At 43.8% G+C, this 21,229-nt stretch overlaps 1 protein-coding gene and 1 non-coding gene across 2 annotated transcripts; both read right to left on the bottom strand.

Moving 5' to 3' along the window:
- Positions 1–8,783: 8,783 nt before the first annotated feature.
- Positions 8,784–8,856, bottom strand: BCR41DRAFT_t60. Its single transcript has one exon. It is a non-coding gene; the product is annotated as a tRNA-Met (tRNA).
- An 11,171-nt stretch (positions 8,857–20,027) lies between these two features.
- On the bottom strand, positions 20,028–20,330 carry BCR41DRAFT_370214 (hypothetical protein; the record flags this gene model as incomplete). The annotated part of the gene is made up of 1 exon (XM_022026516.1): positions 20,028–20,330. The coding sequence occupies one exon, from the start codon at positions 20,328–20,330 to the stop codon at positions 20,028–20,030; it is 303 nt and encodes a 100-aa protein (XP_021882219.1).
- Positions 20,331–21,229: the final 899 nt, after the last annotated feature.

Here is a 21,229-nt window from a genome sequence, read left to right as displayed (position 1 = left end):
TTGGTAAGAGCAAGTCCCAGTCATTCTGTTTGTACGAGACATAAGATCGTAGCATTTCCTCCAGGGTCCTGTTGGCTCGCTCCGTCTGTCCGTCTGTCTGAGGATGGAATGCTGTAGACATATGGAGTTTAGTTCCCATGAGCTTCATCAATGTGGTCCAGAAGTGTCCCGTGAATCTTGAGTCTCTGTCCGATACAATAGCTCGTGGCATGCCATGGAGTCGGAAGACATTATTGAAGAAGAGTCGCGCGATATCTGAAGCAGTGTCCGTTGTATGGCTAGGGCAGAAGTGGACTTGTTTGGATAACTTGTCTACGAATACAGTTATGGCATTGAACCCTCGGTTCGTCTTGGGTAAAGGGCCAATGAAGTCCATGGTGACAGTTTCCCATCGTTCAAGAGGTATATCGAGAGGTTTGAATAATCCGGCAGGATGATGAAGCAGTGGTTTATTTCGTTGGCACTGTTCGCATGATGCAATGTAAGTCTTGGTGTCTCGGGCCATTCGTGGCCAAAAGAAAGTCCTTCGCATGGTTTCATATGTTTTCTCGAAGCCGAGGTGGCCAGCAATGGGAGAATCATGTGCATCATGAAGTAGGAGAGCGCGAATGTTAGGATCATTCGGGATACATAAACGTGTCTGTCCAGCGATGTTAATCCACAATAGGTCATCAGCAACAAAATAACGATCAGAGGGACTTGCCTCGCGGCAGCTTTCGTAAAGTGATCCTAACTTAAGGTCATATGGGTAACACTTTATCAGGCGCTGCCGTAAGCCTGGGTCCAAACTTATTTCTATGGAGTTAATCTGCTCACTGGCGGGATCCTGCGCCTTGTGGTCAGGCCTCCTTGAGAGAGCGTCGGGGACGATGTTGTCTTTGCCTGGTTTGTACTTGAAGTTGAAGTCGTATTCTTGTAGGAGTTCCATCCATCTGGCCTGTCTCCGAGTCAGGTTTGGCTGGGTTGGAAAATGCTGCAATGTGGCATGGTCAGTATAGACAATAAAATGAGATCCATCCAAATAGTATCGCCATGTTCTTAAGGCGTGGACGACAGCTAGTAATTCTTGCTCATGGGTTGGGTAGTTTCGTTCTGCAGAGCTCAACTTTCGTGATGTAAAGGCAACAGGGCGCGATTCGCCCTTGTGATCTGTTTGGAACAAGACTGCACCAATGGCGAAACCTGATGCATCAGTTTCGACGGAAGTTGCTAGGGCAGGGTCAAAAATTCTGAGTACGGGTGCCATGGTGACTGCCTGCTTCAGTCTTTCAAAGGCCTCTTGGTGAGGCTTGCTCCAGTAGAATGTTGTAGTTGAGCCTAACAGATCAGTAAGGGGAAGCGCGATATCAGCATAGTGGTCGATGTATTGATGATAGAAGTTTGTTAATCCAAGGAACTGCATGACGTGGCGCTGTGTTGTGGGTGTTGGCCATTCTCTAACTGCCTTAACCAGTGCTCCGTTTGTTTTGAGTCCATCTTTGGATATAACATGGCCTAGGAACTCTGTCTCCTCTTGCATAAATGAACACTTGGAAAGCTTGCAAAAGAGGCCTGCCTTGCGTAGGAGCCTAAGAACGTTTCTGATGTCTTGTAGATGTTGCTCTTTGTTATCAGAATAAATCAGTATATCATCTAGGTAAACTACGGTGCATTTATCCAGCACAGGATCCAACACGTTGCGCATCATGGCTGAAAAGGCGGCAGGTGCGTTGGTGAGTCCGAAAGGGACGACGTTAAACTCATAGTGACCGTAGCGTGTTCGAAATGCCGTTTTATGTCGGTCGTCTGGATGAACGCGCATTTGATGATATCCGGATAGTAAGTCGAGCTTTGTAAAAAATCGTGCTGTCCTGAAACGATCTATTAGCTCGTCGATTCTTGGTAGTGGATGGCGATTCTTACGGGTTATTTTGTTTAATCCTCTGTAGTCTACACACATCCTCAGTCCGCCATCCTTCTTTTTAACGAATAAAACTGGTGCTCCGTAGGGTGATGTACTTGGAGAGATGAAGCCTTTGCGCAGTAGTTCTGTGAGTTGTGTTTTTAGTTCGTCTAATTCAGCAATTGATAAGCGAATGACTGGTCTTACAGGTGGATCGGTATTATTTTCAGTCTCGATTCGCATGCTATCGCCACGATCCTGAGGGAGTCCGTCCGGTAGTGTGTCAGGAAAGAGGTCTGGAAATTCTACTTGGACAATTTGTTGAATCGATTCGGGTAGTGTTGAGTCTAGGTTTGTTGGTGGTGAAGTGGTTCTTACTTGGGCCAAGAATGTTGTCGTTTCGGGTTCTAATGCTAATGCAGCAAAGTTTATGGCAGAAAGGCAATTTTGACGAGCGGAGGAGGAGGTATGCCCTCGACATTCCCATAGTATGTGTTTACCATCGTGTTCAAAGTGTAAATCGTTAGTGCGCCAGTTGATTTGGGGATTGACTGCGGTTAGCCAAGGTTTCCCTAGGATGAGATCATATTTTTTCGAGGGGTAGATGATACTTTGAATCTTTTCACCATAGGAACCACGTTCAAGGGTAACAGATGCGGTTCCTGGGGACATGACTGCTGTGCCATTCGGATGAATGATAGGGATAGGGTTCGCGTTGTCTATGATAATGTTATGTTTTCTGCAAAATTTTGAACTCAATACATTTCCTTCTGCTCCACCATCAATGAGGATTCGCGCAGGGTGTCCGTTGACGGCCCCAATGAAGGTTAGTAGTCGTCTCGCATTGGTGTAGACAGCGGACAGGGATTGGAGGTGTGTGGCATGACGACGACGACGACGGGGTGGTTTACTAGCAAGGTGTTCGTGGGAAGTAGAGGGGGTAGGTGAATTTTCATTTGTGTCTTGGTTTGAAGATGATTTGATTTCAGTGACAGATGACGCGGGATGGGAATCGGGGGAGAGGTGATTTAGGGAATCCGGAGGAATGGAAGTGGTGTGGTGCAAGGTGCTTTTAGAGGGTAATGATAAGAGAGAGGATAGAGAAAATATGGGAGAGGAGCGAGAAGGCATAATCATGGATTTAGGAGAACTAGAGTTTTTATTACTGTTGTTACTACTTAAATCCATATGACTACGCCCTCTAGAGCCCAGGACTCGAGGGTTGGTGGTGAGAGCGAGGCTGGCCTGGTCTACAGCTCGCTCTCCTCTTTTCCCGAGTCGTCGTAGTCGTCTTGTTGTTCCAGGTTGTTCAAGTTCCTAGTCACGCGGCAGTTCTTGGCCATGTGTCCCTTCTTTCTGCAGCGAAAGCAAGCGCCTGCGCGGCGCAGTTTTGTTCTGTCATTTTCGGTGAGCTTGGAGAGTGGTCTGTTGTTAGTCGAGGGGGGGCGATGGAAGTTCGCTAAGCCTGTGGAGTTTGTACTCTGTAGTAGGAAGTTATTGAACATCATCTGCATTGCGTCTAGGTCCATCGGGGTCGGTGTGGGTTGGCTTGTTTGGCTTGTCATGATGGGGGGTCTAGAGGAATGTAAAATGCTGTGGATCATCGTAGCCTGCTTGATGGCCTGGTTGAGAGTCTGAGGCTGGCGAAGGAGGACTTCCTTGCTTGTGTCTTCTACAAGGCCGTAGGTATAATGGAGGACAAGCCATGATTCCTCCAGTTTGGGTGTGAGGCGTTGGAGGCGGCGGAATTTGGCAGTGTATTCCGCTACTGAGGATTTACCTTGTTTTAATTGAACCAGTGCTTTCTGGGCTGAAGAAGCCGTGTCAGGGGGTGTGAAGTTTTCGATGAATTTACTTCGGAAAGTGTCCCATGGTGTATCAATTGTCATTTCCGAGTCTCGCCACCATGCCTTGGCGTCTCCTTTCAGGTTGACAACGGTATATCGGACCCAACGGGAGTGGTTAAGCTCCATGATCTCGAAGTACTCTTCTTGGTTCTCCAAGAAGTTGAGGACCGCGACAGCGTCGACATTTCCCTCGTATGGTTCTGGTTTGGTAGGTTTTATCACAGCAGCCACCGTGCGGACATGGTCATTAAAGGCGGCAGCGCTAGAAGCACTATCCTGTCGGGATTCGAGGAAGGTTTGCACAGCGTTCTGCACGGATAGGCTGGTACTGGCATCAAGGTTAAGAGCTTTCAAGGAAGTGGTGAGGTTGTCCATGGCAAAAAAAAAAAAAAAAAAAAAAAAATCAAATGCAGGGGTAAATTTTTAAATTTTATCTAGGAAAATATCAGAGGGATCTAGGGAAAAATATCAGAGGGAAATATAAGCGGTTTCTGGCGGGGTCGGTGGTTCGATGAACCTTTGCTACCATGTAAATAGTAACAATCAAAGGTGATCTTAGGTGGAATCGAAGGTCAAAGGATACTTTATTTGGCTATAACGTAGTGGACTATTTATACTGATAATTGATAGGGTTGGGGCTTGGTGTCTTGGCACTTGGGCTTGGCGTCTTGGCGCCTGGGGTGCGCGTGATAGTTGAGCCCTCCTCAAAGGTTTGAGTCAGTATTGTATAACACGTTTGCACCGCTAGTCAGGGACCTCATAGAAGAAGCAGGGCATTTTTGTGAATATCTACCCCCATACTCACCGTTCTTGAATCCGATTGAAGAATGCTGGTCAAAAGTTAAGAACACGTTCAAGAAGAGCCGCCTTGAGGCTGGTGAGACCATGCGCTCTAGGTTTCAGGACGCATTCAAGTCCATATCTCGGAAGGATTGTCAAAGTTGGATTCGTCATGCAACCACCTTCTTCCCAAGGTCTCTCAACAGAGAATATAATCTCTAGGTCTGTGAGAGTTCAGTGAAAAAAAAAAAAAAAAAAACGCTAATATTTAGGATAATATGTATGTAAAGTTACTCAAATTGGTCGCCTATCTTGCTAATAAAGACATGATGTTTGGATAATTCTAATAATCGGTTCGGTTATCAGTTTGGAGAACTTGATAATATTTTAGACACATTCGGATAACTTGTGGGATAATTTTACATATTAGCTTAAATTGGATAAATCTTGTGTTTCTTTGGAGAAACTCAAATTGAAAATAGCGAATCCATTTTTTAAAATGGCGAAAACAATTAAAAACACTGATTCAATAATTCATTCCCATGTGCATTTCTTTTTTTCATTCCTAGAAACCGTATATGCATACACCACTCATACTTTGGTTTAATAAAGCTCCCGTCTTCTTCTACGTCATAGTGATGCGTTGTGACATTAGCTTGTCTCATTTGAATAGCTAATGACTTTTTTGTTCATGCAGGTCATTGAATCAGTTTCACATGTGGTCTAAAATGTTGCCCATGACAACTTTTGGACGTCATTTAATGCAAGTATAAAAGGTCTTTTCTCTCTTTCCTTTATGAACACTTGCTTAACTCTCTCTTAACTATACCTTCACAGAATATGAGACCCACTCCACAAAGGAAAGTCAACGAAGCCAGGAGGTTAATGATGGGAGGCATGTCTACTAGAGAAACTGCTGCTAGTGTTGGTATATCAATAGCGACGGCCACCAGGATCTATGCACATAATAAGGAGTACATGCCAGTCAATAAAGGCGGTCGACCAAGGAAAGTACCTAGAGGTATCATGCAGTATCTTAAGGTGAACATGAAACGAGGTACACTCAAGTCTGCAGTTGAGGCCACCGTTAGAGCCAACCAGCTCATACCAGCGGCTGTTTCTGAGACCACCGTTAGACGACGGCTCAAGGAGTTAGGATTGACAGCAAAGAGGCGTGTACATAAGCCAGCTTTACGTCGACGACATATTAAAGCTCGTTTGCATTTTATCAATAAGTATAAGGAATGGACTCTGGAAGATTGGAAAAAGGTTATTTGGTCAGATGAATCGAAAATAAACCGAATCTGCTCTGATGGCGTGCAGTGGATCTGGGGCGACAATCCGGGACGCCTCACTCGCAGTTCGGTGCAAGGCACTGTCAAGTTTGGGGGTGGTAATGTTAAAGTGTGGTCATGCTTCTCATGGTACGGACCTGGATACATTGCAAAGATTGACAATAATATGGACGCACAACTTTACATCAAACTACTGCAGGAGGATCTACAGATGTCGCTTGATGACTGGGGCCTAACTAAAAGCGATATCGTCTTTCAGCACGACAATGACTCGAAGCACACGGCGAAGATTGTTAGGAAGTATTTGGAGTCAGTACATCTGACAGAAGAGGAAGGTACACTTCTAGAGTGGCCAGCACAATCCCCTGACCTCAACCCTATTGAACACATGTGGGCAGAATTGGATAGGCGGCTCTCTAGGTATCCGGAGCGAGCTAAGAGCTGTGATGAACTATGGGAGCGAATATCGGTTGAATGGTACAGGATCCCAGTGGACTTCTGCCGCAAACTCATCATAGGTATCCATAAGAGACTCCAAGCTGTCAGTGATGCCCATGGTTGGAATACTATCTATTGATGTAAGGTTATGCCTCACAAAAGAATAAAGATCTTTGGCCACCGAATGGGCACATGTGAAACTGATTCAATGACCTGCATGAACAAAAAAGTCATTAGCTATTCAAATGAGACAAGCTAATGTCACAACGCATCACTATGACGTAGAAGAAGACGGGAGCTTTATTAAACCAAAGTATGAGTGGTGTATGCATATACGGTTTCTAGGAATGAAAAAAAGAAATGCACATGGGAATGAATTATTGAATCAGTTTTGCATGATAGTGTAGCATGTGAAAGCATAGCCTATGACTCAATGATAAGCATAGCCTATGACTCATTGATAAGCATAGCCTTTGACTCATTGATAAACATAGCCCATCGATAAGCATAGCCCATGAGTCATCGATAGGTACAGCCCTATGACTCACTGATAAGCATAGCCCATGAATAACATATAAATAGAGACGCTGTCAAGGACTGACAGGACGATTGCAAGAGAAGGTAAGTGATTTAGGAACAAGAATGAACTTAGGAGATTCAAGAATAGTTTTATTGCAGACTGAGGTTTACTATGTTACAAATCTATCATATTTATACTTGTTTGACTGAAGCGGAGACGCGCTTCAAGAATTCTAAATAAAGCTTACTCAAATATTTCCTAAGGACTTTTACCATATGCGGAACTCCAAGTGTTGAGTTAACTTAATACACAGGATCCGAGGAAGATATCTGGTGCAATCTTATTTCAAGGTTCCTTGGCACTATAAGTCTTGGTTATTGGTTTATAGCTCTTCTAGAATCCTTGGAGCTATTCACGGAGCTAGAAAACTAAGAGACGCGACTTGGCTTGACAGGCAAACTATGCATGGAGGAATGAGTGAAGGAAATGAGCGGAACAAATTAATCAAGCACACGTGATCTTTTTCAGATTCGAATCAGACAAAAGTCATTCATCAATTCATGAGCTAGACATTGCTTGCTGTTCGTGACAAACCATTCGACACTCGAACTACTCGAATAATTCGCGTCATTCGACATTCGAACTACTCGAATAATTCGCGTCATTCGACACTCGAACTACTCGAATAATTCGCGTCATTCGACACTCGAACTACTCGAATAATTCGCGTCATTCGACACTCGAACTACTCGAATAATTCGCGTCATTCGACACTCGCACTACTCGAATAATTCGCGTCATTCGAACCATTCGAATCGAACCGTTCGAATCGAATAGGAGCACTGAGTGGGTCTCATATTCTGTGAAGGTATAGTTAAGAGAGAGTTAAGCAAGTGTTCATAAAAGAAAGAGAGAAAAGTCCTTTTTTTACTTGCATTAAATGACGTCCAGCAGTTGTCATGGGCAACATTTTAGACCACATGTGAAACTGATTCAATGACCTGAATGAACAAAAAAGTCATTAGCTTTCCAAATGAGACAAGCTAATGTCACAACGCATAACTACGACGTAGAAGAAGACGTGCAAGCGAAATCACTATAATAATTTTGTGCAACATAGTATTTCGCCCATATTTCTAGAGCATTCCTTGCAACAGGACATTAACTAGTATAAATAGGTCTACTTTTCTATCTAGTTCTGTAGCATAGTTCCCCCTGAATAAAGATACCTTTATTGCACCCTTAGATCCCCCTAGAACACTACCTTGACTTTTGCACAAGGATTAATCTATTTGGCAGCCTAGTTGCTAAATATTATTTGGCAGCCCATTGTCAAATATAATCAACTTTCAAGACTCTCTTTGGCAGCCCAGTTGCCAAATAACATTCATTATTTACTTGGCAGCCTACCCAGCGTTATTTGGCCTCTAACTATTTTTTTTTTTTTTTTTTTTTTCATTCCTAGGAACCGTATATGTATATAACGCTCATACTTTAAATTAATACAGCTCCCGTCTTCTACGTCATAGTCATGTGTAGTGACATTGTCTTGTCTCATTTAGAAAACTAATCTTTTTTTTTTTTTTTTTTTTTTTTTTTTTTTTTTTCAAGTAGGTCGCTCATACAGTTTTGGAGGTGCCATTTGGAGATCAATGCCTATGAGAGGTTTTCGCTCGGAGCAAACGCGTCTCACCTACTACCTAGACGTCTTCAATAAACCATTCCCTAACCGTGTACATTGAAGGCTGTTTTGTGAAGATGTCATCGCCGCTGTCCTTAGTACCTCCGGCGGCATTAGCTGTGCAAGGCAATGTATCCACAGAACGCTGCTTGTTTTACCACTGATGTTATGACCCTGTTTATCAAAAAAAAAAAAAAAAAAAAAAGTAATGTATTTGGCAGCCCAGCTGCCACCCAAGAGTGCGAAGTTAAGTGGCAGCCCCCAGAATTAGGCTGCCAAATAGAGGCAAAAATTACTATATTTGGCATGGGCTGCCAAATAGATTGATCCATAAAAAGATTGCTCTCCGTGAGGTTCGAACTCACGACCTTCAGATTATGAGACTGACGCTCTGCCAACTGAGCTAGGAAAGCAACATTGCTTATGTTGTCGTAAATGACGCCTATTCATTTACCTAAATATGTATTTCCTTTTAATTTATTTATTTCCTATCATCCTATTTTCTACCATTTTTAAATAGTATTTAAGTAGCTTTTTCCTTCACTGCAAAAACGGCATCTCTCTTCTTATTATCGATGCCCTTTTGCAGGTGAGTTTATCTTCATTATTCTCATTATGAATTCTCAGAAAATTAGCAGTTATTAAAGATCTCTCTTCTTATTATCGATGCCCTTTTGCAGCATCCTCAAAATCATTCAAAGCATTACTTAGGATCACTATCGTATCCCAAAACCACGAGGCTCTTGCCCAATTCTTCATTTTTCATCATTACCTACTAGTTTCCAGAGATCACTAGTAGATGCTCTACGACAAATGGTAGCAAAGGTTCTTTTAACCTCTAACGCGACCTAGTTACTACTCCATTATTATTCTTCTTGACACTTTTTGATTGTACATATTCATCCTTTTGTTGTGATCATATTACAAACTTTTTGCTTTTCCTCAACCAAATTCTTTACCTTCACCACACACTTTTATTTTTCGCGCATATTTTTTTTAAAAAAAAAAAAAAAAAAAAAAAAAAAAAATTTAGCTTTCTTTTTCCGTTTCATTTATCTCTTTCCTTATTTGTTACCTTTTTACTTGTTTACACACATTTTTATTTATTCATCCCCTTATTTGCCCTTTTTTTCAAACAAAGACCTTTTATTTATCAACAATGAAACCCCCATCCAATATCAACGTTCAAAGCACCGCAAGCTCCTCTACCACGACCACATCCTCCAATTCCTTTCTTGACACCGATGGTGATGTAAATATGGAAACTACAACCAATCAGCATTTTAATCTTGCAGGAATTGAACGATTCGATAGCAAGACGGATGTTTCATCCTGGTTACGCGCTATGGACGCTTTGTACAAAATTTCCAACGTCAATGATAACTTCTTTACAGTTCGTGTTGCTCTACATATGGAAAAGATCGCACGTGATTGGAGTCTTAGACACATTGACGATCTTGAGACTAAGAATATCCTCACTTGGAAAAAATTCGCTCAAGATTTTAAGGAACAATTTGCCAAGGCGGATGATGAGTTCGAGCTACGTTACAAGTACGACAATTTATCCATGAAACCGAACTCAGATGTTATGGAATTCGTCCGTGAGTTCGAGGCAGCATACTATCCACTTCGTGATAAAATTCCCGAAGGAGAAAAAGTATGGAACTTCCGTCGAGTCGCAGATTTATGGCTCCAGCGCAAGCTTCAGAAAGAGAACGCCACGACCTGGAATGAAGTCCTAGATGTTTGTCGCACAGAATCTCATAACTGGGACGCAAAGAGACTCTTAGACAAGGCATCAAGATCCAATGACAAACCTCATACTCCTCCTCCACATCAAGCATCTTACAAAAATAATGACTTTGTCAGACATTCAACCTCACATACCACTTATCATCGAAATAACTCTCATCAAAACAATTCTCATCAAAATAATTCACAACAACACCAAGACCGTCATCAAGACCGTCATCAAGACCATGACCATGTTGCGGAATCTACTATGGACATAGATTCCCTCAGAACAAGACGTCCACCTTGTCCTACTTGTGGCAGGCACGGCCATTCTGAGGTACAATGCTACAAAAACGGTGGCAATGGTCCCCGGTCATGCTATATCTGTGGCAAGACAGATCACAAAGGGTACGCTTGCCCTACAAAGCCTGATAATAAGCCTGACAAATCTGCCCATGTTAATCAATTACAAGCTCATACCGTTGAGCCTACTACAATGACAGATAAATCAGCACCACTAGAAGATCACATCAAAATGTTGCCTGAACAGATCTTCATCAAAACGAACGTCGGCTCAACTGAGCTGATTGCCCTTATCGACGGCGGATGCAATTGCAACGCGATCTCTACAACAGCGCTTAACAGGATCCGCGCATATGATCCTTCGCTCATAAAAAAAGAAACAAAACTCAATCGGCCAACAATCGCCACTACAGCCAATCTTAGTAACGTAAAGTTGACAAGCTTAGTCACTCTCGTATTTACTATCGGCAACTTTACTCATGACGAGGAATTTTGCGTGGCTGATATCCTAAGTCAAGACATTTACCTTGGCCTGGTTTGGTTAAAGAAGTATAATCCAAATACTGATTATGTTCAAGGAACTTTGACTTGGACTGTGAATGGAGCATCATACAAGGCTTCTTCCAAAGACTCATCCCCAAAGGTTCTTTCTTCGGAACCTCAAATGGATTCGTTGTGTACTCATCGAGCCATCCAGCGTGCTGTGTCAAATCAACAAGACCTGGGTTTGGTTTTTCTTCAAGATGAACAATCGACTCCGAAAATTTCTGCTCTTTCGTTAGCGGAAGTTATTAAAGACAACAATATTGATCCTACACTACAGAAGCTTTTATACGAATATGAAAATTCTGTCTTCACTCCATTGTCGACTCTACCACCACAGAGACCTCAAGATCATCACATTGATACAGTAGACGCACGCCCGATCTATAAGCGAGCCTACAAGATGTCCCCAAAAGAGTTGTTAGTTTTAAAGCAACAACTTGATGATTTACTTAAGAAAGGCTTTATCAGACCTTCCATTTCCCCGTGGGCATCCCCTGTTCTATTCGTGACCAAGAGCGATGGTTCCCTCCGGCTGTGTATTGATTATAGAGCTTTGAACTCAATCACAATCAAGAATAGGTACCCACTTCCCTTGATCGAAGAATTTTTCGATCGATTTACTGGTGCTACTGTTTTCTCCAAGCTAGACTTAGAAAGTGCTTTTAATCAAGTGCGTATTCACCCTGCAGACATTCCAAAAACTGCTTTCAATACAAGATATGGCCATTTCGAATACGTAGTCATGCCTTTTGGTCTCACAGGAGGACCTGCTACATGCCAGACTTTAACCAATGATGTCTTAAAGGAATTCTTGGACAAGTTCGTTGTTGTCTTTTTAGACGACATCCTTATTTTCTCTTCTTCTATGAAAGAGCATGTTCAACATCTCAAGCTGGTTCTAGAAGCTTTGAAATCGGCTTCCCTTCACGCAAAGCCCAGCAAGTGTACCTTTGGTGTATCTGAAGTCAAATTCTTGGGTCATGTCATATCCTCTCGAGGTATTGAAGTCGATCCAGACAAGGTTGCAGTCCTTAAAGATTGGCCCACTCCATCCAATGTTCAAGAATTACGCTCATTCTTAGGCTTCACAAATTACTACAGGCGATTTATACGCAACTTCGCCAAGATTGCAAGCCCCTTGACTGATTTATTAAAGCAAGAAGGACAAAACAATGCCAAAAAGAGACCTTTACCACAATGGACTCCTAGCCATCAAGCAGCCATGGACAAGTTGATTCAATTGCTTACCTCAACACCAGTTCTTTACCCCGGAGACTTTTCTAAGCCATTTTTTGTGGAAACTGATGCCTCTGACATTGCTACAGGAGCAGTTCTTTCACAAATGATCGATAACCGTCTTCACCCGGTTGCTTTTGTGTCACACAAGCTCTCTAATTCTGAGAAAAATTTTCCAGTCCATGAAAAGGAACTATTGGCCATAGTCCGAGCATGTGGAGCATGGCGCTCTTACCTCTTAGGATCAGTAGTAACCGTCTTCACTGATCACGCTAGCCTACGCTTTTTATTTAATCAACCTCATCTGAGCGGTCGTATGGCCAGATGGATTGAATTTTTGGCGCCCTACAATCTTGATATTCAATATCGTCGAGGTGTCGATAACTCAGCCGCAGATGCTTTGTCTCGTTTATCTACACCAACAGTTGCCTCTCTTGCAACTACTTCATCTATAAAAGACTTTGCCGCTGATAATGTTGACTGGCCTTTATACATCTATGCCTATTTCAAGGATGGATCCTTACCTGAAGATGATGAATCTGCTAAACTAGTAAGAGATGAAGCAATTCATTTCCAAGTCGATCACGATACTTTGTGTCGTATAACAGAACACGGCCCAGTCCCATTTGTTCCTTTCGTCAATCGAGCTGATACTCTATATATGTATCATGCTGGCTTTGGTCATCTTGGCCGAAACGGCTTATTCGATCTGGTTTCAACTCGTGTATGGTGGCCAACCCTTCGTGCTGATATTATAACAATGGTCTCAGCTTGTCCTGAATGTCAGCTGTTAGCCCGTCAAGATGCCACTGTTGCACCTCTACATCCTCTAGAGCCTACCTTGCCCTTTCAGCGCTGGGGAATGGACTTCATAGGAGCCCTACCGAAAACCAAGAATGGCAATCGTTGGATTATCACCGCAATTGATTATGCTACCAACTGGCCCTTAGCCCGTGCTGTGCATGAAGCGACTGCATCGGCAGTTGCTGACTTTATTTATGAGGAAATTTTTATGCAGTTTGGATGTCCATCTGAAATTGTCACAGACCGTGGATCAAATTTCACGGCAGCGACCTTACAGCGATATATGAATCGGATGGGTACGAACCATCAACTAACATCTGCATACCATCCCCGAGCCAGCGGAAAGTGCGAACGATTTAACGGCTTATTAGGCACAATGATTAACAAGTTTGTCGGAAATCATCGTACAGCTTGGGACAGATACATTTTACAAGCCTTATTCGCATGTCGAGTTCGTATACACTCTATCACTAAAGTGTCACCTTTTAAACTGGTTTATGGTCTAGATCCAGTTATCCCTGGAGATACTTCTCACCCTCATTTATTCGACTTCATAACGGAAGATGATTACTCAGCTTACAGACAACAACAGTTTGATCAGATTGATGAAATACGTCGCAAAGCACATGGTCTACAACAGAAAGCAGCAGGTCTTATGGCTTCTACCTATGACAAGCAGAATGAAATCGACGAAAATAAATTTCTTCCAGGTGACGCCGTCCTTGTGAAGCACTTCGCTAAGAAGAAATTTGATCAAAGTTTTTATGGTCCCCTACGTATTGTTCGAGCAACGCCTCTACATACCTTTCAGCTTGCATGGCCTGACGGTACGATAAAAGCTGACTTAGTCCATCAAGATAGATTGAAGAAGGCTGTTCTAGTCAATAATGAGTTGCCTAAGGCGCCTTGGTATAGACCAAAAAGCGCTTCTGATGAATTTTCTATGGATAATTCCATGGACGGATCACCCATTGAACTTGATCCAGTAACGGCACAAATTCAAGATGCTGCACGACAACGTGTAGCTCAAGAGCAGTTCATCGCTGATCGTGATGCTGTAGCCAGTGCTCCTATTCGAACCATTCGAATTCGATTAGATAACAAAATTCGAATGCTATTCGAATGGTTCGAATGATTCGAGCCTTCGATTTATTCGAACTATTGGAACAATAGTAAATGATAATTTTAAACTTTTTTTTTTTTTTTTTTTTTTTTTTGATTGGGTGTAAAGTACAAGGATCATACTTTCACTACGCGTAACCAGTGGTCCTATTCGAACCATTCGAACCATTCGAACCATTCGAATCGAACCAGGATATGGCTTATTCGAAGCTATTCGAACTCGATCCGTTCGAATCGAATAGGAGCACTGGCTGTAGCTCCTCCTTCTCCTATCATTCCTCCAGCAAATGCTGCTGAGATTTATCTGAGAGAGCTACGGCGTTTATCCAGGCACTCCAGGAGTAGTGCCAATCCGAATGGAGGGGTGTCGTAAATGACGCCTATTCATTTACCTAAATATGTATTTCCTTTCAATTTATTTATTTCCTATCATCCTATTTACTACCATTTTTAAATAGTATTTAAGTAGCTTTTTCCTTCACTGCAAAAACGGCATCTCTCTTCTTATTATCGATGCCCTTTTGCAGCATCCTCAAAATCATTCAAAGCATTACTTAGGATCACTATCGTATCCCAAAACCACGAGGCTCTTGCCCAATTCTTCATTTTTCATCATTACCTACTAGTTTCCAGAGATCACTAGTAGATGCTCTACGACATTTGTGTGAAAAAATCACTGTCTTAAGAACCGGGGGTTATACTGAGATGCCCTTAAAAACCGCAGCAAGACGCAAATACATAGAACACACTGAAGTGTTGTACCAAGATAAAGGTCTTTATTAGTTTATGATACATATAATACTATACAAGTAACTAGTGCTGAGATGAATGAGGTTGCATACCTGAAGTGTTGTACCAAGATAAAGGTAAGGAACACTTCAGGGACGGAGAGTCCACTATTTATTATAGCGGGGAGGATCGGGTGGCTGAGCTCACGTCCAGGCAGGGCGGGGTGGGTTTGAGGGTACCACTATAGGTATACCTCTGGTCCTACCTACCATGACGTCACTTGTTATAGGACGTGAGCTTAAGTTGCCTCGATTTAGGACAGACTCCCCACGAGAAATCCAAGCCGCCCCTGCGGCGTCAATCTTTGGATTGGGCCTTGAGAGGGAACGTGGTGGTCGCGCAGGAGGGGGCGATGCGGTAGCTGCGGGCCTTGCTGATGATGATGGGGCCGTTGTACGCGATGAACCTTCGAGGGGTATGGGTTGCACTGCTGTACCTACTTCTGGCTCCGACTGAGGTCCTCGCTCGTCTTCTTCTTGAATGGTCTCCATGGGGATGGTGAGTTCATCGCGACTGTTGCGGGTTTTATACCATGCGCGCGTCGGTTCTGGACTACCCGCCGGTAGATTCACCGGTTTCAGACGGTCTTTATGCACAAGGTCCATTTTCGCTTTTCCATCGGGCCAGATAAGCTTGTAAGCGCCAAAAGGGGTAATCGTCTCGACACGCAATGGTCCATACCAAGGGTATTCAAATTTCCTTTTCGCTATGTTTTTTACTAAAACCCAGTGGCCAATCTCGTACACTTGCCTCGGAGCTTCGGAGTCGATGTCATGTCTCTCATTATACCTTTCCTCCATGAGCCTTGCGGCTGCCTGTTGCCGCTCCTCGTTTGATAGCCTCTCAAGTCTCAATCTTTCAAGCTCGGCCTCTCTCGCGGCTTGAACCTCTGTAAAAACCGCTCCATCGAATATGTACATAAGGACGAGTGAGGTCGCCAGGTATCGTGGGCTCGATTCCATAGACTAGGTAGAATGGTGACTTCTTAGATACGCTATGTATTCTGGTGCGGCAGGCGAAAAGTGCCTGATCTAGAAAGAGGTCCCACTTGTGCTTCATCTTATCACCGACGTATTTTGTTAATGCGGCGCCGAGGATGCCATTAGTGCGTTCGGTTTTGCCATTTGTGCGCGGGTGATACGCGGAGGTGAGCCGGTGTTTAACTTTCATCTTCTTAAGATACAGTGGCTTCCAAATTTGTCCAAATGTTCCACGCTCATGTTTTCCGTCTTGATTAGAATAATAGCGATGGTTGCTTGCACTTTTATTTTTATCAGAGTAAACAAGTATGCCAATGATACGTGGACTGGTTCAGTTTAAAATATCTCTAGTCTCATTCACCATGGTTTTTCATTGACAAAAGTATTTAATCTCATTTGGACAATTATATAACCATCACTTATTTTACGCACCTTTGCTGAATTTTTTTCAAATTATCTCCCACACACTTGAGTAGATACTCTTCACCTACACTCTTCTAGGAGCCTACGTTGCTCTTTCTAAACACTCCAAAGATGAAGCCAATCAAAGCTTCCGTTGTTGAGGATGCTCTCCATTTACTCGAGCAGCACAAGTCCATCCGTCAGGTTGCCACAGAAGTAGGCATATCCAAGTCCTCAGTCCATAATATCTCCAAGACATTAGGGCCTGCCAGGAGTAAAAGCAAAGCTGGTCGGCCACGGAAGTTCGATTACCGGAATGCATATTATATTCGATTGTTGCTTCACCGTGGTGTAGTCTCATCAGCTGTCGATGCTACCAGACTCTATAACGATGAGAACGAAGATCCGGTGTCAGCTAATACGGTGCGTCGGGCGCTGAGAGATATAGGCATGGAAACTAAAAAAGCCGTCAAGAAGCCTAGGTTAACAAAACGTCAAAAGAAAGCTCGACTGGACTTTGCTCTCCAGCACAAAGACTGGACTGAAGCTGATTGGAAGCGAGTAATTTGGTCCGATGAGTCCAAAATTTGTAGGATATCTTCTGATGGCATGCGCTATGTTTGGGTGGAAACAAATAAAGAACCAAAGGTGAAGGCGGCCGATATTGACCCAAAGTTAGTTTCGCCCACAGTCAAACATGGTGGTGGTTCGATCATGGTTTGGGGCTGCATGACGTGGGATGGGCCAGGCTACTTGGCCAAGATCGACTCCACGCCGGACTCCGAGCTGTATATTCGTATCCTCCAGGACGAGTTATTGAATACTGTGGATTGGTACAACATTGATCCAGAGCAATTTATCTTCCAACAAGACAATGATTCTAAGCATACGGCTAAGAGAGTCACAACCTACCTTGCCTCTATTGGATTGACAAGAGCGTCAGGTAGAATACTGACATGGCCTGCCAATTCACCAGACCTAAACCCTATTGAGCATTTGTGGGATCATTTAAAAAAAAAAAATTCGCGAACATGGGACCATTCCAGAAGGCATGCTGGAACTCTGGGAAAGAGTGAGCCAGATATGGGAGGAGGAGACACCGAAGGAGGTCTGCCGCAATCTGATAAGAAGTATGCCTGAGCGGATGTTAGCAGTCATAAGGGCGAAAGGGGCAATACGAGGTTTTGATAGGTGAAAAAAAACGATGGTTAAAAAATTGTCCAAATGAGAGGAAAATTTCAAAGTAGTGAAAAGCTATCAGAAACAAGCAGGAGCGCTAATAGGTTTTGAGCAAATAATGTATGTCTTCCAGGTTGCTCCCAGCTAGGATCCAAGGGCACAAGCGCTGCTCACTGTTGAACACTTATAGTCTTCCTTTGGAAGAATGAAACACTTGGACAATATTGGAAGCCACTGTACCTTGACGGTTCTCACTTTGTCGTTTATACCGACCATGCCACTCTACAACATTTTCCTAGCCAGCCGAACTTGACTCGCAGACAAGCAAGATGGATGGAGTTGCTTCAAGAGTATGATTTCGTATTCAAGTATAAACCTGGTAAAGATAACGTCGTCCCTGATGCTCTTTCACGAAGACCGGACCTCAAGGACTTGGAGGCTACACCTACTACTTTGAACTCCTTGGATATCAATCTAGACCCTGGCATTCGAAAACAACTAGCCAGTTGCTACCTACACGATCCAATTCTAGGTCCCCTCGTGCATCAGTATAAGGATGCCTCCACCTCGGATCGTTACTTCGTGGTGGATGGTCTACTCTGGATCAACGCTGGACAAGGCCCTCGCCTCTGTATACCCAAGGACGACGGACTCCGTTCACAACTCTTGCATGACGCTCACGACGCTCCTATATCAGGCCACTTGGGATTCGATAAAACGTACAGTAGCATGCGACGAACATATTTTTGGCCACGCATGGCGAGGGATACTGTAACAATGGACTTCATTGTCAAGCTTCCGAAGACAGCCAGAGGTTTTGACGCGATCACGGTCTTTGTGGACAAACTGTCCAAGCAAGTTCATTTCTGCGCTAGCCGAACTACCGACACTGCCTCTGATGTTGCACGACTCTTTTTCGACAATGTTTTTAGACTGCACGGCATGCCTCGGACAATTGTGTCAGACAGAGATTCACGTTTCACCGGCAAGTTCTGGACAACGTTGATGTAGCTCATGGGCACTAAACTTAACATGTCTACTGCCTTCCATCCACAATCAGACGGACAAACAGAGCGCGCCAACAGAACATTAGAAGAAATGCTCCGCTCTTACATATCGTACAAGCAAAACGACTGGGATCTTTTACTGCCTATGATGGAGTTCGCATACAAAACTCTGTCAACCCTACGACAGGCTTCTCCCCATTCTTTCTGAACTATGGTCACCATCCACTAGTCCCTGGATCTCTTTTAAAGCCACCTGATACCAATGTTCCGGCTGTCAGTGATTTTGTTCGAACCCAGTCGATGAATTTGGCGCTAGCTCAAGATGCCATCATCGAAGCGCAGAATAGGCAAAAGGCCCAAGCGGATAAAACTCGCAGGCCTGCTACGTTTGCTGTGGGTGACATGGTGCTCTTAAGCTCGGAAAACATCTCTGTCGCGGGACATAAAAATAGGCCGTCGCAGAAACTGGAACCTGAGTACATAGGCCCTTACAAGATCATTTCGAAGGTCAATGAAAATGCCTACAAGCTGGAACTACCGCCTGACATGCATCAACATCCAGTCTTTAATGCCGATCTGCTTCGCCCCTATATTGAGTCACCTCGTGAATTCGGCGACCGCTCACCACCACGCCCTGCCCCCGAGCTTGTAGATGGAGAAGAGGAGTATGAAGTCGACAAAATCATTGACTTCAAAATGTTTGGCAAAACTCCTAAGTGGCTCGTTCTTTGGAAAGGCTATCCATTAGATGAAGCTACTTGGGAAACAAAATCTTCGCTCGCAAACGCTAAAGAGGCGCTTGCCGTCTTTGAGGCTTCAAGAAAAACAAGATAATAGGTTTCTTCATGACGGGAAGGATGCAAGCGAAATCACTATAATAATTTTGTGCAACATAGTATTTCGCCCATATTTCTAGAGCATTCCTTGCAACAGGACATTAACTAGTATAAATAGGTCTACTTTTCTATCTAGTTCTGTAGCATAGTTCCCCCTGAATAAAGATACCTTTATTGCACCCTTAGATCCCCCTAGAACACTACCTTGACTTTTGCAAGATGAAAGCGAAGTCTTCGATTGCTTTGCGTCCTCCTGCCGAAGGCTCATCAGCTAAGAGTGCCGTGAGGAGTTCGCGGGCTTCGGCAACGTAATCGGTGACAGTAATACTCATCTTAAGGGAGGACAGGCGAAATCGGATGAGTTGAGAGAAATCATTGGGGACGAACGCATCCCGGAACCCTTTTTCAAAGGTGTCGAACGATGCATCGTCAGAGATGCCTGCGCCGTTAAACCATCGGGCCGCGTCAGGCCCGAGGAAGGCTATGGCTACAACCGTCTGTGTAATAAAGCCAGACTAGAGGAAGACTAGGTAACTAACCAGTTGGTGTGCAAGGGATCAAGAGAGGTACGTGGGCAAGGATGGAGGAAGCAAGTATAGTAAAGATAAGGTGTTTATTGCTGCTGATTTGACATGGTACTACTAGACTATTTATATGTTTTGGTTGAGGTGACAGAGTCATCCTCGTTTGATGATTGATTACTAATCGGAGTCTTGACATCTGATAGGGTACTCTCTTCGCGCTTGTCTTCTGGAATATCATTGGTCAAGTTAGGGTCATGCGGATGAGTCATCTGGTCTTGCTGCGGATTGCGCAGCATTTGTTTGTTTGCGTTGGACACTCGATTACATTTAGGTTCGGCGTAGACTCTTGGCGTAATGATGTCATCTATTTCCCAATCTCCGTTATCGGTCCAGGTGAGTGACCATTGTTTACATGACTTGCACATTGGATAGATGGAATTTCTAGAAGATGAGAACTCAGAGATTAGCTTTCTCTGACAGTCTGTGCCGAAGCAGGAACAGAGGCACCAACGAAGAAACGACGCATAGAGCGCAACCAGGTGTTGGCTGAGAAGCCATCGCGCTTTCCCTCGAACTTGTCGGGTTGGGGGTACTTGAAAGCGGGGGTCATCACAGGGTTGTCGGTAGTGAGCGTCATGGAATCAAGGATTAGGGCTAAATCTTCCACAGAGAGCAGGTTGAAAGTAAAATCGAGGGGATAGGGTGGTACGGCAGGGGACAGGGGGACAGGGAAACCAGGGGCAGGGGGTAGGGGACGGGGAAACCAGGGGCAGGGGGGCAGGGACAGGGATGAAGGTCGGGGATCAGAGTAGCTTTGCTACCATGTATTATTTAATTATTACAGTGCTCCTATTCGGTTTAAAATTTTGTCAAGTGATATTTATTTTTTTAATCTGAAACATCATAATTGACAAAATTTTAAACCGAATAGGAGCACTGCCATGTAATAATTAAGAGGGACAAAAGATGATTTTATTATAATTATTAAAACAAGCCTTTTTATAGGCTTAAGGCTATATACTGTCACATTTGTTATGTGCTCCCCTTGATCTCTCTCTAACATCTCGACCTTCTAAAGTCCTGTGGCCGGGTCGCCTATATTGTGTTCTTCCTCCTAAGGACCCAAGCCTTTCAAAAAGCTTTTCGTCCGAGAACATCACTCGCTTCCAGTCATCAACAGTCCAGTCAAGGTGGTTGAGGGCAAAATTCTTCCTTTTCGCAATCTGCATTTTTGTCAGCCTAGGCTTGAATGGGCGGACATAGTTTTTCAAACCCTCTGATTTTACATAGCGTCGGGCAGTCTCTACACTGACATGCACTCCAT

Source organism: Lobosporangium transversale (genome assembly GCF_002105155.1).
Source record: "Lobosporangium transversale strain NRRL 3116 chromosome Unknown BCR41scaffold_15, whole genome shotgun sequence".
In the NCBI taxonomy this organism is placed as follows: Eukaryota; Fungi; Mortierellomycota; class Mortierellomycetes; order Mortierellales; family Mortierellaceae; genus Lobosporangium; species Lobosporangium transversale.
This window is presented reverse-complemented; position numbering and strand designations above follow the sequence as displayed.